General features: G+C 39.9%; 1 protein-coding gene across 2 annotated transcripts in view; it reads right to left on the bottom strand.

Moving 5' to 3' along the window:
• Window positions 1-15,986, bottom strand: part of MAST2 (microtubule associated serine/threonine kinase 2) — a 289,345-nt gene that overhangs the window by 47,719 nt on the left and 225,640 nt on the right. For both annotated transcript variants that reach the window (XM_006839709.1, XM_006839710.1), the window contains exons 6-8: window positions 7,909-7,984; window positions 3,340-3,418; window positions 946-1,100 (exon numbers count right to left, since the gene is read on the bottom strand). In XM_006839709.1, coding sequence (XP_006839772.1) covers window positions 946-1,100; window positions 3,340-3,418; window positions 7,909-7,984 — 310 coding nt within the window. The remainder of the gene's footprint in view (window positions 1-945; window positions 1,101-3,339; window positions 3,419-7,908; window positions 7,985-15,986) is intronic.

Raw genomic sequence — 15,986 nt, 5'->3', positions numbered from 1 at the left:
AATAAAAAAAAAAAAAAAAAAATACCAGTGGCACAGATCTCAGAATCACAGCAACTCACAAGCCACCACAGTACAACAAACTGACAAGACAAGGTGTGGCCCCCACCCTCACCCCAATCTAAATCTTCCCCCTTTGGTTCACATGGTTATATTCTATTAATGAATTTCAAAGCTTGAGTAACACAACTGAGTGGAGATATATTCCAACTGGGCATTTAATTCTGCTTTTGAAATGGTCTTCTTTCTCAAGTCAGTTTCCTGTGTCTTCAGCAGTAGCCTTTTTTGGCTGGCTTGCCTCATACATCCTGGGCTTATAAGCAAGGATCTTTAGCACTGGTAATCATCAGGACTGATGTTACTACTATTCTCCTTTCACTGAATGGGGTCTAAAATATACTTCTACTGTTTAATATTTTTTAAAGGAAAAAGAGAAACCAATTGACAACACCTTCAGAGGCCTCTTGGGGTCATGGGCCCGAAGCCAGAAAGTCCTTGAGTTTCACTGGACTTAGCTTATTTGAGCTGTGCCAATGTGTTATGCTGCTGGCCAAATCTAGCCTGTTGCCTATTTTTGTAAATGTTGTTGAGTGCCGTTGAGTTGATTCTAACTCAAAGCAACCCTACAGAACTGTCCCAACAAAGTTTCCTAGAGAGTAATTTTTATGGGAGCAGAATGCCAGGTTTTCACTCCTATAGAGCTGCTGGTTGATTTGAACTGCCCACCTTTCAGTGCTTAACCACTGCATCAAAGTGTACATATTGTCTACAGTTACTTTTGCTCTACAAGAACACAGTTGAATATCTATGACAGAGCCCATATGACCCACAAAGTCTATAATAATGCACTACCTGTTTTTTTGCAAAAAAATATTTGCCAACTCTTGTGGTATACAAACAAGTTGAGTTTCACAGGTACTCATGCACTGGGCTGAGAGCACTTCTCACCTGAGGCTGCGGGAGCGGGGCCGCATGGCTGGAGATTGCCGTCCCTCCTCGTCTGGAACACTCTCTGTGCTGAAATGCTTGGTCAAAAAGTGAAGCTCATCAGCTGTAGGCTGGAAAGGCAACTGGTGCAGCTTTTCCTGTGAGGAGCATGAAGACTACAGAGGGAACATCAACAAACAGCATTAAAGGCATGCCTAAGGGAAGTCCATGAAAAGTGAAGAATTGCAGATAGTCAGGGCTTCCAAGTCAATGTTCAAAACGAAACCCTTGTGCCTTTCTACCTTGACTGCTCATCTCTAGCCCTTCAGAGGCCTAAGATCTTAAGAAGTCAAATTTTTAGTCCTTCAGGAGGCTTTCAAGGAGTTGAACCCAGACCTTTATGATGTATGAGGAATCCATAACTACCTAGGAACCTTATTAGGTGGCAAAAAGCAAATACGTCTCCATAGACCCTTTGACCTCAATAAAGCTTTTGGCTAGTTGGAATGGTAAGCAATCATTTTTCCCAGTTCAGGAAATGTTCTAGGTATCTTCCTGCTGCAAATAATATTGCCTTAAATTTTCCCTTCCACAAACTTTAGGAGAGCCACCACAGGGATGGCTTAGCAATGCTTCCCTTTGGCTGCTATTCAGGTTTTAATGGGTGTGTTCAGATTCTAGAGATACTAGTAGGCCAGGAACCCAACAGGGAAGAAATTTATTGTTAGATCTGGAACCCCAAAATTATATATACATGACCTGGAAATAGTGATGAATTCTAAATATGGCCCAATGATACCATTCCTGATCATAGAGTACTACCAATTACAACAGATAAACTGAGGTACTACTGTAAGCATCCCATGGACGCAGCTACCACTATGGCCCCATTAAGGTTTGGGGCCTGTGGATTCCCCTTCACCTGACACACTGGCACAGATAGTGGACAAATCTAACACCATCAGTCCACTTTCCATTTACCAACTTATTAAGAATTAGAATTTAATATCTAAATCCATTTAGAGTCAAAGCTACAGCACACTGTGATAACTTTGTTGCTGTACGTACATAACACTGAATACCAAGGGAGAAACTAGCATTTCTTTGGCTTTTCTCATGTAATACTATTATATATGGGGTTGTAAATAGTTGGTGGGAGGTCTCCATGGAGTCCTGTCTTAGACACACTTTACAAATGATTTGCATGAAGCTACAAAAAGTATCTTTACTCAGTTGCAGCAACAAGAAGTTGAAGGGGCAGTATAAATCATTTGTTGCTGTTAAGTGTCATCGAGTCTGTTCAGACTCATAGTGACCCTGTATAGAGTTTCGGAGGAGCAGTTGGTGGGCTTGAACCGCCTACCTTGCGGTTCAAACTGACCTTGCAGTCCAGTGCATTATCCTGCAACACCACATCAGGATGTGGGAAATATATTGCAGCAATAGATTGACTTTTAAAATTAGACTGAACAGGAATAACTACAAGACTCTTATCTTGGGTCTTTAATATTTCAATAAAGGATTATAGGAGAGGGAGAGACCTTTGGATAAATTTAAAACTAGCATGTAGTTCAAGAAAGAAAGCTTTTAGAAAATCCTCTGCCTGGGATTCATGAAAACAGACAAACTAAGGAGGGAAGACATGAAGAGTGGCAGAAATTGCAAAAGGGTCATCTCATCTGAGCCACGGCCTGATTTTGTATGACTGGTAAAAGACTAAAATTGGTTTAGTATGCGCCCTTAACAGAAAAAGTTAGACAACTCTGCCATCTTGACTTTAATAAAAAGCTGCTCAATGACGAAGATTCATTTTAGGTTAATTGTGTACAGTAAACAATTTGGAGATCTGCTGTTCTTTAGCCTAAAATTCTCCTTAAAAGAAACTAAAAGTTTTTTAAATAGGCCTTTTTGTTGATCTATACCTAACCAGAATTTCAAATAACAATCATTCTTTGTTCCTTTTTTGAAACAAAAATGTGACAGAATGCAGGGGGGGGGCAGAAGGGAGGTGATGCAGAACCTCTCGGAACTGGTGGGACCACTTTCTCTTGGTCGTAGTTCTGATAATACTATTGAGGGAAGTCATGAAGCCATATTTAAAGCCTATATTCCTGATCTTCATTGGTAAACAGCAAAAATCCACCTTCGATCTCTTTTCTGATTCTACTAGGTCTAAGTGACTCCCAGAGAAGGTGCTGGTAATCCTTTCCAAAGACATTTAATGGGTTTGGCTACGGTTTCTAAGGGTCACAGCATTCTGTCTCACTCAGTCTTATTCTAACACAATCTCTTTGAGTTTGTTTCAAAGGAGCAAAAGTTGAGAAGCACTTTACAACATTGTAAGAAAGGGGTCAATAACCCACTCAGAAGTACTTCCTCAGATGAAGAGGTGTGGCTACAGATTTAGCTACTTACTGAAACAGTAGAGCTAGGAGTATTGGTTCCATAGCCTGAAGAAGGCAAAGAAGCCAAAGACCAGCGCCGTCCATCGGTCCTATTAAGAAAAGAATATTAGGCAGTTTCTATAGGATCCCATCCTGGGCTCTGAATCTGTCTCCTTCCATCATAATATTCTGACAGTTGGTTAACTGACAGGCTCCTCATTTCATAACAATACTGCTGTGTCTATTACATGCTTTCACACCTTTCTCCTATGTGAGGGTCTACTGTTGTGTGTTTTTCCATGCAAAGACAAGCATCTCTGACTATAGAGAGGTCCATGACTTTGAATATTTGTAAATAATACTATGGTTTTAGAATAAAGATCTTTATATTCTCAATATTTAATCACTTTCGGAGATGCAATGACAGAGAACTCCAATTAAAAATATCAGTACAAGAAGGGAATTGCCACTGAAATGTGACTGTTTTCTTTTTAATAGATTCCATGTAAAGGGCACTTTGGTCTTTCCCAGGCCACTGGGTTGGCAACAAGGAAGAGGGAACTACCATCTGGGTCTGAACTAAACATGAATCCATTGATGGCAAGTAGTGAAAGGCTGTCTAGGAGTCATTAAAAAAAGAGAAAAAAACCAACTTGTTGCTATCACGTCAATTCCAAATCACTGTGACCCCATGTATGCAGAGGAGGACTGTTTTATAGGGTTTTCAAGGCTATGACCTTTTGGAAGCAGATTGCCTGACCTTTTTTTCAAGGTATCTCTGAGTGGTCTTGAACTCCAATGTTTTGGTTAGTAATTCAAGTGCTTAACTATTTGAACCACCCTAAAACAGTCTTTGAGAATGTTTGTCAAAGAGTGACAGTAACTTAACAATGAGGAGGGAAGTGATATATCCTTGATTGTATTTTGGCCTTAAGGGCGGCCTGCTGCTGCTCTTGAGAGGATGCTCCTCAAAGCTCATCACAAAGAACCACAGCTGTTTACTTTGTTGTAGAGGAAAAAGATCAAACAGGTATCTTAATGGTTTGAAGTTTTTATAACATGAATATCTTGTAGGATGTGATATTAATAAAAAAATTTTCAAGGAGCTTGGGAATATACTTAGTTCTGGTTAAAGTTACAGAAAAATCTGTGTGGCTTTTCATTCAACCTTTGAATATCAGAAATGGAGGATTAAATTCACTACCTTCAATTTACAGAGAACACTGAGACCAAGAGATTTGGGTGATTCGTTGAAGGCTTCACAGCTATGTGCATATGGGGTGAAGAGGTTGGGAGAGGACAAAGAAAACGGAGGAATAATTTGCTAAGAGTTTCTCCTTTTGTAGCACTCTTTTCCACCCCTACCAATACCTAGCAGCTTTCTCTGCTGTGTTGTGTAAGAGGAAAGCCCAGGGTTCCATGCTGCATGCATACGACTCAAATTCCATGCCACCTAAGCAGCCAGCACATGTCAATTATAGCTCTGCTGGAACCTAGTCTCTGAGGCAAAGAAATGCCCAGGAGGGTGCTCAGATATAATGCTTTCTCTGATCTCTTTGCAGGGTCCTGGAAGTTATACTCAAAAAGGCATGCCAATACCAGGAAAAGAGAGCTTAGCAAAGGTGGGATCAGTATAGCTCCAGGATAGATTTGCCAAACCTTGTAAAGTAACATTTTCTCAGGCAAGTTTTCTTCTTTTAGAAAGAACTAGAAACAAAATGCATGACAGGCATTACTCTGTATACTGAAATGTAGAGGGTCACTGAGAAAGAATGTAATGCTATCACAGGATGCCTCTATTTCCTCTGCTTGGTCACCTCACTAAGTGACTTGCCTCTAGTACAGAAGCTTTGAAATAGTTAGCAACTGGAACTATTAAAGCAATTCCTCCCTCTAAGTATATAAAAACGAGCCTGGGTTCCAGCAGGCAGTGGTGGATTTTTTGCTAGATAAGGAAGATCCTATGTTGACAACCAGTCAAAGAATCTACTCAAGCAGCTCTCATCAAGCACAAAAGCACAAATCCTATTATCTGGCCATGCATAGATAACAGGGCTTATCTATGCTGTTTTATAATAGCAGTTTCCCAATCCGTCTCCCCATCACATCCCCTGTTACCTGTCTGTTCTGTGGCCATGGCTGTAGTGAAAAGATGTACATTGTAGTAAGAACCATAAGAAATCAGAGAGCCCACTCTATTTGTTTATTGGCATGCAGTCTAGTTTTGGTGGAAGTAGGTAAACCTTCAGTTTAGAAATGTGTGTAAGCCTGAAGTGATATTTTAGGATGGATGGATCTATCCCTCATCTTTTATCTGACTTTTGTTTGATATTCCAAAGTAAAGTGACTCTGTATGGCTCAAGTCTGAGGTCAGTAACCTAAGGGCAGTTTCTGAATCCCTGGAAGTCACAGATCCATTTGGGCTCCGAAGTCCTCTAGTTAGCTCTCCTCCTGAAGTGACCAGGGTATCCAATGGAATATGCTATCCCTCTGCCTGGAATGCTCTGTACAGCAGTGCTGTCACTCCCAACACAGCAGGCTCCTTGTCATCTTCAGGTCTCAACTTAAAAGCCAATCTTTCAGAGAGACCTTACATTTCAGTCCAGTTGGTGTGTGCTATGGTTTAATGTGTTAGACTGCAAGTCAGTTTGAACTCATTCCAGTGGCTCAATTTTTAGCCAATTAATAGATAGGTATATAGGGGGGACAACACACCAGATACTCATACCATAGAACTGTAAATCATTCGAGATCAAAAGAGCAGCATTTACCTAAGGACAAAATAAAGAAGAGTGGAAAAACAATAACAACAACAACAACAACAAAAACCCAGAAGGGCAAGGAAAGGAGGAGGAATGGAAACAAGAAACATAGAGATGAAATGAGATAAGTGATGTTACACTTAGGGGATTGCAGTAGAGATGAAACATAGTGTATGATTTTGTTGAATGTAAAACTGATGATCTTCTCTCTAAATCAATTCACTCAATTTACAATAAAAAACAAAATAAGAATAAAACAACATGAGTCAATAAAGTGAAGATCTGAGGGGATAGCAATCCTTACAAGGGGAACAAACACACAGATTCTACTACTAGACTGTAAATTTTGAGAAAGTAGGGACTATGACTATTTTGTTACCATTAGAAATTAAGTTTCCAACATAGTATTTGACTTATAGTAAATAATAGATAAATAGCTATTGCATGAAAGAGCTATAACTCAATGCCACTTAAAGTTATCTAGGGACAGGTCCTGTTGTCTCAGCTCAGTCTTCATCCGAGTTTACAATTCAAACATAATCCAGGCTGGAAATATGGGTAAGTAAGTCTTTCCAACTGGGCTGTAAATTAATGCACTGGGCAAGTGCATTAATCCAGCATATTTTTATACTGTAACTGATTCTATCTGGATACCTGGCTAACAAAAGTTACACATGTAAGGAGAGATGAATTAACAGAACAAATCTAGATGAAATTTGTTTTCAATAGGGAAATTGGGTCAGGAAGGGGCCACCAAACATTTCCCACGGAGTCCATGTTCTTTTTAGCTAAACAGAATCATAGATAGAAAATGAATTTCTTATAGTTTGTCATAAATAATGATTCCATTCCTTCCCCCCACCCCGCCCCCACTTTACTCTTTTTCTGATTTGTATGAGAGGTTTGCAAAAGTCATGGAAAAATTCCATTACCTTTTAATTCCATTTTCATATTTTAAAATTTTAATTTATAGGTGTAGAAATTACTCTGGCCTCATGCCATTTAACATTCTCTAACATTTAAAGATTCTAAATCTGGAGCTCTGATTTTCCAATACCAGAGTAGAAATTCTAAAACATAGAAAACAAAATCAAAGGAACATGAACTTGGCCAACAAAGAATCTTACAAAATGTTCTGAAAAGCAAATCATTTGGGCTCTGATAGCTAGTTTGGATGTATCCATCTCAGTCAACTCTGCATTCCTACAAAAGCCAGGTAATACACTGACAATGAGTCGAGCTGTCAGGATTGCTACTATGTGCTAAAGATAAAGTTGCATTACTTTCAGGAAGGGGAAAAATGGAAAGACACATACAAACATGGCTATGCACATATAAAATCATTCTAAATTCATGGAAAGTTAAATGAAGATGCTGTAGTCCCTTGATCCCCAAACATGGGCCAGCTCAGTTCCTGATAGACTTATCTTCAGAGCCACGAAAAAGGATAGATGATATCCCTTCATCCACTTGGAAGTAGTAGAGTTAGAGGACCAATAGTATAACTTTGGGTTGTCCTAGAAGCCCATTTTCTCACTGATCACCCTATTGAAAGTATAAAACCTTGAGACATACCCTGAAGGTACCAGGAAGTAGTGCTTAGGATTATTAAAATAAATGTACTTCTAGTATCCACTTTCCTTGACTCAAACATAAATACCTAGGGCATCTAGAAGACAAAACTTGATCAAGATAATTACAGTCTAGGACAGGAAAACAACCAAATATTTTGATGGCTGGTAGTCCAAGTTAACATACCTAACGGAATGTGACATTAAACTGACATTCATGCAAGTACCACACATGTTCATCACAAAGGAGGTTTCCTATCAACTTACCTACGGGCAGGAACAAAAGAAAAGTGAGCAGGTGTATTTGGAGAGAAATTCCGGGGACTGTCCAAAGGGCTGTTGCCTGTGGATGGGGAAAGCAAAAGAAACCTTCGGTGAGGTTTGCATCTGAAGAGAACTGTGAGCCTGTTTAGGCAAGAGAGCTTCCCCTAGCATTGGCACTTGGCATATATGGCTGGTTCTTCACACCTACTATCTGTTTAAAGATTCTCTTTGAAAAAGTTTGGCAACCCAGAAATTTTCTCCCTTGTTTCCAAGTTGTCTATAACAACCCATGTCTTTCAAAAATGGGTTCTAGGTGCAGCAACAGCCTCTTTGCCCTTCTAGGAATATTTTAGACTCCAATCTGCCTAATCAAATTAATTCAACTTTCCATGGGAGTGAAGAACTCATTCAGCACAGATGGCTTAAAGAAAGACAAACAAATATACAAATGTCTTTCAAAGAGCAACAGAATCCCTAGTCCAAAAGCCTCTTGCACATTTATCATTGCACACTACATCCAAGAAACTAAACAAGAAACAAATATGCTATAAGGAAAAGCAGCCCCAGTGTGGCACTGTGGTATAAAGCACTGGACCACAAGGTTGGTTTGAACCACAAGGTTGATGGTTCAAACTTACCAGCCACTCCTCAGAAACTGTATACAGGGGTTTGAGTTGGAAGTGACTCCATGGCACACCACCACCACCACGAACATAATCCTAGGAGTCCTGGTGTGGGTCTGCAAGATAATGTGCTGGACCAGAAGGTTGGTTTGAACCACAAAGTTGGTGGTTCATATCTACCACCTGCTACTCATAACCCTATACAGGGTCACTATGAGTCAGAACCAACTCCATGACACTTAACAATAATGTAATCCTGTTGTGGTGCTGTAGGATAAAGCACTGGGCCACAATGTCAGTTTGAACTCCAAGACAGGTGGTTCAAACTCACTAACTACTCGTTGGAAACCCTACATAGGGTCGCTTTGAGTCATAACCTACTCAATGGCAATTAACAACAACAAAATTCATACTCAGGTCCCAAGTCTGCAAAGCATACCCAATTATCTCAGAAATGATGGAATGCCCTCTATCTCTATTTGCTTCATGAGTTCCCTGTGGCATGATTAATTAAACCTCAGAAGTTCTGAACAGAACTATGTACATATCTTTGCACTCGTCATAATTCTTGAACTCAGGTCTGCCATATTTTCTCCATAAATCTTCCATTTAGGACTGGTACTGAGAAATCCCTACTTGGCATAATCTATTAATTCGTCTTTTATACTTTGGACATATTGTAAGGAGGGACCAGTCTCTGGAGAAGAATATCATGTTTGGTAAGGTGGAGGATCAGAGAAAATTAGGAAGACCCCCAGCGAGATGGATTGGCAAAGTGGCAGCATCAGTGGGCTCAAGTTTGGCAACAATTGCGAGGTTGGCCCAGGACCGGGCAATGTTTCGTTCTGTTGTACATAGGGTCGTTATGAGCCCGTACCGACTTGATGGCACCTAACAACAACAACTCAAAAGTCATGTAAAGTAAGCACCATACTCAATGATATACTGACACCCATGGTCTCCTTTATTTATCCCTGTTAACTTACCACTGGCTATAAGGGACTGCAGCGATCCAAGAGTTTGGACTCCTGGTATGGTACTGTAGGAATAGCACTGAACTGTGAACCACAAAGTCAGGAGTTCAAACCCATCAGGAGTTCCTCAGAAACCCAATACAGGATCGCTATGAATCATCGTTGACTCGGCGACATGTAACAACAGTAACAAAGGATCTGGCATTTTAGTGTACCCTTGGATATTTTTTCTCCCTTTAGAAGATACAGATGTTTCAAAGTGCCATGAAGCTACTCTACTAGTTTCCTATTATCTCCAACTGAAAGGCTCTAGATAACATTTAAGGTCGTTCTGTGCTAATCTAGAAAAAACTAGCCTCTCAAACACTCTGTACCAAATATATAAAGGTATTCTCTTTGAGTGAATGAAACAGTTTACATCCTACACACTCTAAAGCAACCACTAAATGACAGAGCTAAAGAAATCTACCAAAGTTGCAGAGCACAAGGTCAGCAAACAAAAACCAGTTGGAATGCTTTACATCAGTGTATAGCAATGTATACTGATTGGGCCAGAATTCTCAGTGAAAATGCAGTTATCACCTCTATGATGAGATCTAACATGATATAATCCTCTCCAGAATGTGCTCTTATGTGATCGACTTCGATCTCATATAATTATTCTATGTGTTGTATATATTTACTTCCACAATGTAAATGACACCAGATACCACCTATAGGATTAGGTTGTATCTGGAGTAAGTTATCTTTTGAGGTATAAAAGAAGAGAGAAGTGTGCAGAGATAGAGGGATCTGTTATCACCAAGAAAGGAGTAGAGTGTGCCCTCTGAACCTGGGGTCTCTGCGCTGTGAAGCTTCTAGATCCATAGGAAGACTGATGCCAAGATGCATGGAAATCTCCAAGGAATGCAGTTCTTACAAATGCTTAAAGGAGACAAAGACCTTTGCTCAGAGTGGGCATTCTGAATTTGGACTTCTAGCCTCCTAACCTATGATAGAACAGATTTCTGTTTATTAAAAGCAACCACTTGAGAACAAAGATAGTGGATTGGGTAGAAGTGGAGTAAGGAGCGCCATCAGCAACAACAAAGAATATAGGACCACGCAGGCTCAGGAGATGGTGCCAAAACTCTGACCACAACAAAGGAATATTTAGAAGGTTGGAAATCTTACAGCTAGGGGAATTTGTAGCAGAAGCAAGAAATTTATTGCTTTCTAATTCAAGACACTCAGCTGCTCCAGGAGCCGCCATCTTGGGTGAGACCTAGAGGGGTAAGGATCAGAGCAGCCACGGACGCCTACAGAACCACCAAGATAAAGGTGTGGACATTCTTTTCTTTTGGTATCTGTTCATTGGTCCTTTGCTGTCTGCGCACCTCCATTCTGGTGACTATAGGGGTGGCCGAGCTAGTGGTCACCCCAGCCCCACCCTCACAGGATTCTACTATGCATGGGCACAGATCTCCTCAAAATTTAAAGAGACAGTTTACACTTCAAACCAAACAACCAAAGCCAGCCCTAAACTGTTTATAACTATAAAAAAGGCCTGAACGGGGATTGTGGAGCAGGACAAACAGACAAAAAAGGAAATAGGCCAAAAATCAAATCCTAAGTTACATTAAAACGACCAACAATGGCATCTTGAAATTTCTCAAGAAGAAGAGTGAAAAGGGAAGCCCATTTCCTGATCACATCTACCTGGAGGCAATCAGAAAGCATAAAAAATACCAAAATACACACCCATCTAAGCATTAAGGCCACAGATAACCCCGGAATATGGCTGAAAAACAGAAGGAGATGACTATATCTGCACATGTCCAGAAACAAGATAAAGTGACTGAGGCAAATGAGCTGTTAGTAGACCTACACTCCATATTGGAAGATGGGCAGGCTTCGGAAATGCCTGAGAAGGAATCCAGAAAAATGATTATAAAATTTATCAAAACACTATATAATGGAGTTGAGAAAAATAAGGAAGAAGTCAGGAAAGCATTACAGGAACAATCAAGTAAGACAGATACAGCATTGGAAACAATTCAAAACCTACAGAAAGAGTTCCAACTGATTAATAACAGACTATCATATATGGACAATACACTGAAAAGGCAAAGAGAAGAATTATAGAGCTAGAAGCCAGAACTAGTGAGCTAGAAGATAAATCGCTCAACACTACTAAGATAGAAGAACAATCAAAAAAAGGATGAAAAAAATCTGAAGAAGGCCTAAGATTCATATTGGACAACATGAAGAGGACTAACTTTTAAATAGAAGCTAAGGGACTTTGCCAAAACCAAGTCTGCTATGAAAAACATCCTAATGGAAGTTCTGTGGACTGAGAACCAACAAAAACAGACAACAACTAGAGAATGATGTACATGGCAGTATCAGCCTGAACTCAATCTTCAAATGGAAGAGTCAAGAACAGAATAAAATGATAAGAACAGAGGATCTGGGAGGTCAGTGTATGATCAAAACAATTACAATGGAAAAGAAGGTAAACACAGAGGAACAGAGATCCAGGTGGTAAGAAGGTCAGGTAGATAACTGGGTAAAATAGACTGTGTTAAATGTAGGGTAGAAGTAATGGAATTTAAGATAACCACAATGGGTTCCGCAGGAGAAAGATGAGGCATTCTGCTCCCGTAAAGATTTACAGCCTCGGAAACCCTGTACAGGGTCGTTATGGGTCGGAACCAACTCGAAGGCACTTAACAACAACAATAACAACAATGGGGTTGGGGTGGGCAGTTTAGTTTGGGTGTTGGGGAGGGCATTACAAGAAGCATGGACGAGGCGGAAGAACTAGATAGATAGGGGAACACTGAGACAGTTTGCACAGCCTAGTGGGACAGAGGTAAATAGTGATGCATACTCAACCTTGGAACAACAGGGCTCTGGGATACACGGATCTAGGTATAATTTGAAGAGGGTAAATACTACTAAAATCCTTGACTGCCTTATGAATATTAGTTTCCTTTGCCTACTATTGTAAAATAGACACTTGAATGGGATGGAAAGGAATGTTGGAAAACATGATTACAGGAAACTTGTAAGCCCATCTTCAGCCTATAACTGATTGGAATACCTAAAAGGGGTTCTACAACTTGCCCAGTGAAATAGGCCTCGTGCAAAGCCTTTACAGAGTATAGGACCTTAGGTGGAATCCTGAGTCCCATCCAGACCCTTATGAGGTGAGACATTCCCATTAGAAAGGACAAGAAGACTGGAATGCTACAGTGACAGAAGATACATCTTCATGATGAAGATAAACTCAGAGCAGTAATTACTCTAAATACCAACAGAGAGGGAAAGAGTCTTCACATCAAGTATCAATGCTATCCCCTCTGTAAACAGAGTAGATAGGGATGGGCAACTTAGACATTGGCTACCTAAAATGAGGGGGCAATAAAGGCACGAGGTGACTGGCTTACAAGGTTTCAAGAGGGAGTTTAGTTTATGAGTATTGGGATAAAGAAAGAGTCCCCACTGAATAGCTGTCATCTTGTCTAGATGGGTCTGGTGAAAAGAGATGGGGATAAGATTCGTAAGACTCAATAGTGAATAACCGTTATCATGACTAATTGCGACTGTCACAAATTGTAAAGATAAAAGTTTTGTAACAAAAAAAGTGGAGTGGTTAATCTTACAGTCCAGAAACAGAAGACCCTAGGACCATTGAGAGGGAAACACACAAGCAGAATGTGGGACCTTATCCAGAGAAGCAGCAGGGCCAGAGATGGAGGAAGAGATGGGGGCAAGGAGAGGGGGAGTGACTGAGGACTCTAGATTTATGGACTAAGAAGAGAGGGACTAAGACCTGGTGGCCAGAAGGCAGACTTGAAGAATGCACCCTTTGGAATTTAAATTATTATAAAAGCCTGACTGTTTTGTTTGTTTGTTTGTTTGTTTGTTTGTTTTTTAAAAAGCTAAAGTGGCTAGAGAGAAATGCTGTTAACTGATGGTACCTGGAGGTGATTATAATCATTGTAATGAAACAAGGTTTATGATTTGTTGAATGTAAAACTGATGATATGCCCTGTGAACTTTCACTTAATCCACAATAAAAATCTTAAAAACAAACAAACCACTTGTGGCACTTCTGTTATAGCAACATTGAATTAATAAGACAACCAGCAATGAAAAATCTGAAAGGGAAACTAGAGAAACAACTCCTTTCTCCTTTTACAACCATTATTCTAAGAGAACAAAAGTAGCTATGGATTATTTACCCAGGATGTAAATGATTTCTAAAAATGATAAAACACTACTGCAAGAGATTAAAGAAGACTTAAATAAATAGAAGTCCAAGATCATGATTGGGATGACTTAATACTGCTAATATGACAACAATATGATAGTATTACCAAAAGCATCTATAGACTCAATACAATCCTGATAAATATATCAACAATCTCCCTTATAGAAATGGAAAAGTCAATCATCAACTTTATGTGGAATGATGGCAAGAGGACCCAAATAGCTAAAGTAAGGCTGAAAGAAAAAAGCAAAGTAGGAGAACTCACATTTCTTGATTTTAAAATACATTACAACATAAACACATAGAACAATAGGACAGAAAGCCCAGAAAAAAGCTTAATCATCTATTAGCAATTTAATTTTTTCCCTTAAAGCTTTTTTTATGAATTGAGTGAAATTTTAAAGGGCAGATCATCAGTTTCACATTTCAACTCAGATACCTTGTTTCATTACAATGATTATGTACCATCCCCTCCATGTACAATCAGTCAACAGTATTTCTCTCTATTCATTTTAGCTCTTTTTAAATATTCACACATATATAATAATTTACACAACCAAAGGGCACATTCTACAAGTCTGCTCCTGTCTGCCAGCTCTCAGTTCCTCTCTCCCCATGAATCTAGAGTCCTCAGCTGCTTCCTCTCTCCGTGTCCCCATCTCTGCCTCCATCTCTGGTGTTGCTGCTTCTCCAATAAGGTCTCGTATTCTGCTTGTGCTCTTCTCTCGTGATAGTCCTTGGGTCCTCTGTTTCTGGACTGTAAAATTAACTACTCTATCATTTTTGTTACAAAACTTCTACCTATACAATTGTGACAGTCACAATTTGTTATGATAATAACTCATGATTGAATCATAAAAATCTTATGCCTATCTCTTTTTACCAGACACATCTAGAGAAGATGAAAACTATTCACTGGGGACTCTATCTTCCCACACACTCTTAAACTAAACTCCTCTTGAAAACTTGTAAGTCAGACCATAGAAGAATTGATGCATTTGAGTTACGGTGTTGGAGTAGAATATTGAAAGTGCCATGAGCTGCAAAAAGAACCAATAGATCCATTTTGGAAGAAGTACAGCCAGAGTGCTCTTTGAAGGCCAAGATGACCAAACTTCGTGTCTCATGCTTCGGACATATTGTCAGGAGGGACCAGTCACTGGAGAAGGATATCGTGTTTGGTAAAGGTGGAAGGTCAGAGAAAAAGAGGAAGACCCCCAATGAGATGGACTGGCCAAGTGGAAGCATTGATGGACTCAAGCGTGGCAACAGTAGTGAGGTGGGCCCAGGATCAGGAAGTGTTTTGTTCTGCTATGCATAGGTTGCTATGAGTTGCTACCGACTCAATGGCACCTAACAACGACAACAACAGCTGTGGTTCCTTGAACAGATTAATGGATACAAAATATGGTGTGTGTGTATATATATATATATGGTATCTTAGTTGTCTAGTGCTGTTATGACAGAAATACCACAAGTGGATGGATTTAACAAGCAGACACTAATTCTTTCAAAGTTTGGGAGAAGTTCAAATTCAGAGCACTAGCTCTGGAGACCACCACTTGTCTATTAAATTGTCGTACTTTGGTGGTCTGTGTATTGCTGTGATTCTGGAAGTTATGCCTCAGGTATTTTAAGTACCAGTAGGGTCATCCATATTGGACAGGTTTCAGATGAACTTCCAGAAGAAGAGACTAGGAAAGAGAGATGAACTACTTCCGAATATTTAGTCACTGAAAACCTTAAGAATAGCTGTGAAATACTGTCAGATACAGTGAAGGAATTTTGCACTAATGAGCCCCTCAGATTGGAAGACACTCAAAATGCAACTAGGGAAGAGCTGCCTCCTCAAAGTAGAGGAGACCATGATGACATGACACAAATGGGTAAAGCTCTCGGGACCTCCATTTACTGACGGAGCACAACTCAAAATGCAGAGAAACACCGTAAACATCCATTAATAATAACTGGAACATGGAATGTATGAAGTATCAATCTGTGAAAATTGGAAATTGTCAAAAATGAAACGGAATGTATAAACATCAATATCCTAAGCATTGTTGTTTTCAGGTGTTCAAGTCAGAACCGACTCATAGCGACCCCATGCACAGCAGAACGAAACAATGTCCGATCCTAGGCCAACCTCACTACCGCCGCCACACTTGATGCCACCAATGATGCCACCTGGCCAATCCATCTCGTTGGGGGTCTTCCTCTTTTTCTCTG

Source organism: Chrysochloris asiatica, unplaced genomic scaffold, assembly GCF_000296735.1.
Source record: "Chrysochloris asiatica unplaced genomic scaffold, ChrAsi1.0 scaffold00026, whole genome shotgun sequence".
In the NCBI taxonomy this organism is placed as follows: domain Eukaryota; kingdom Metazoa; phylum Chordata; class Mammalia; order Afrosoricida; family Chrysochloridae; genus Chrysochloris; species Chrysochloris asiatica.
Note: the sequence above shows the minus strand (reverse complement) of the source record. Positions and strands in the feature narration are given on the sequence as shown.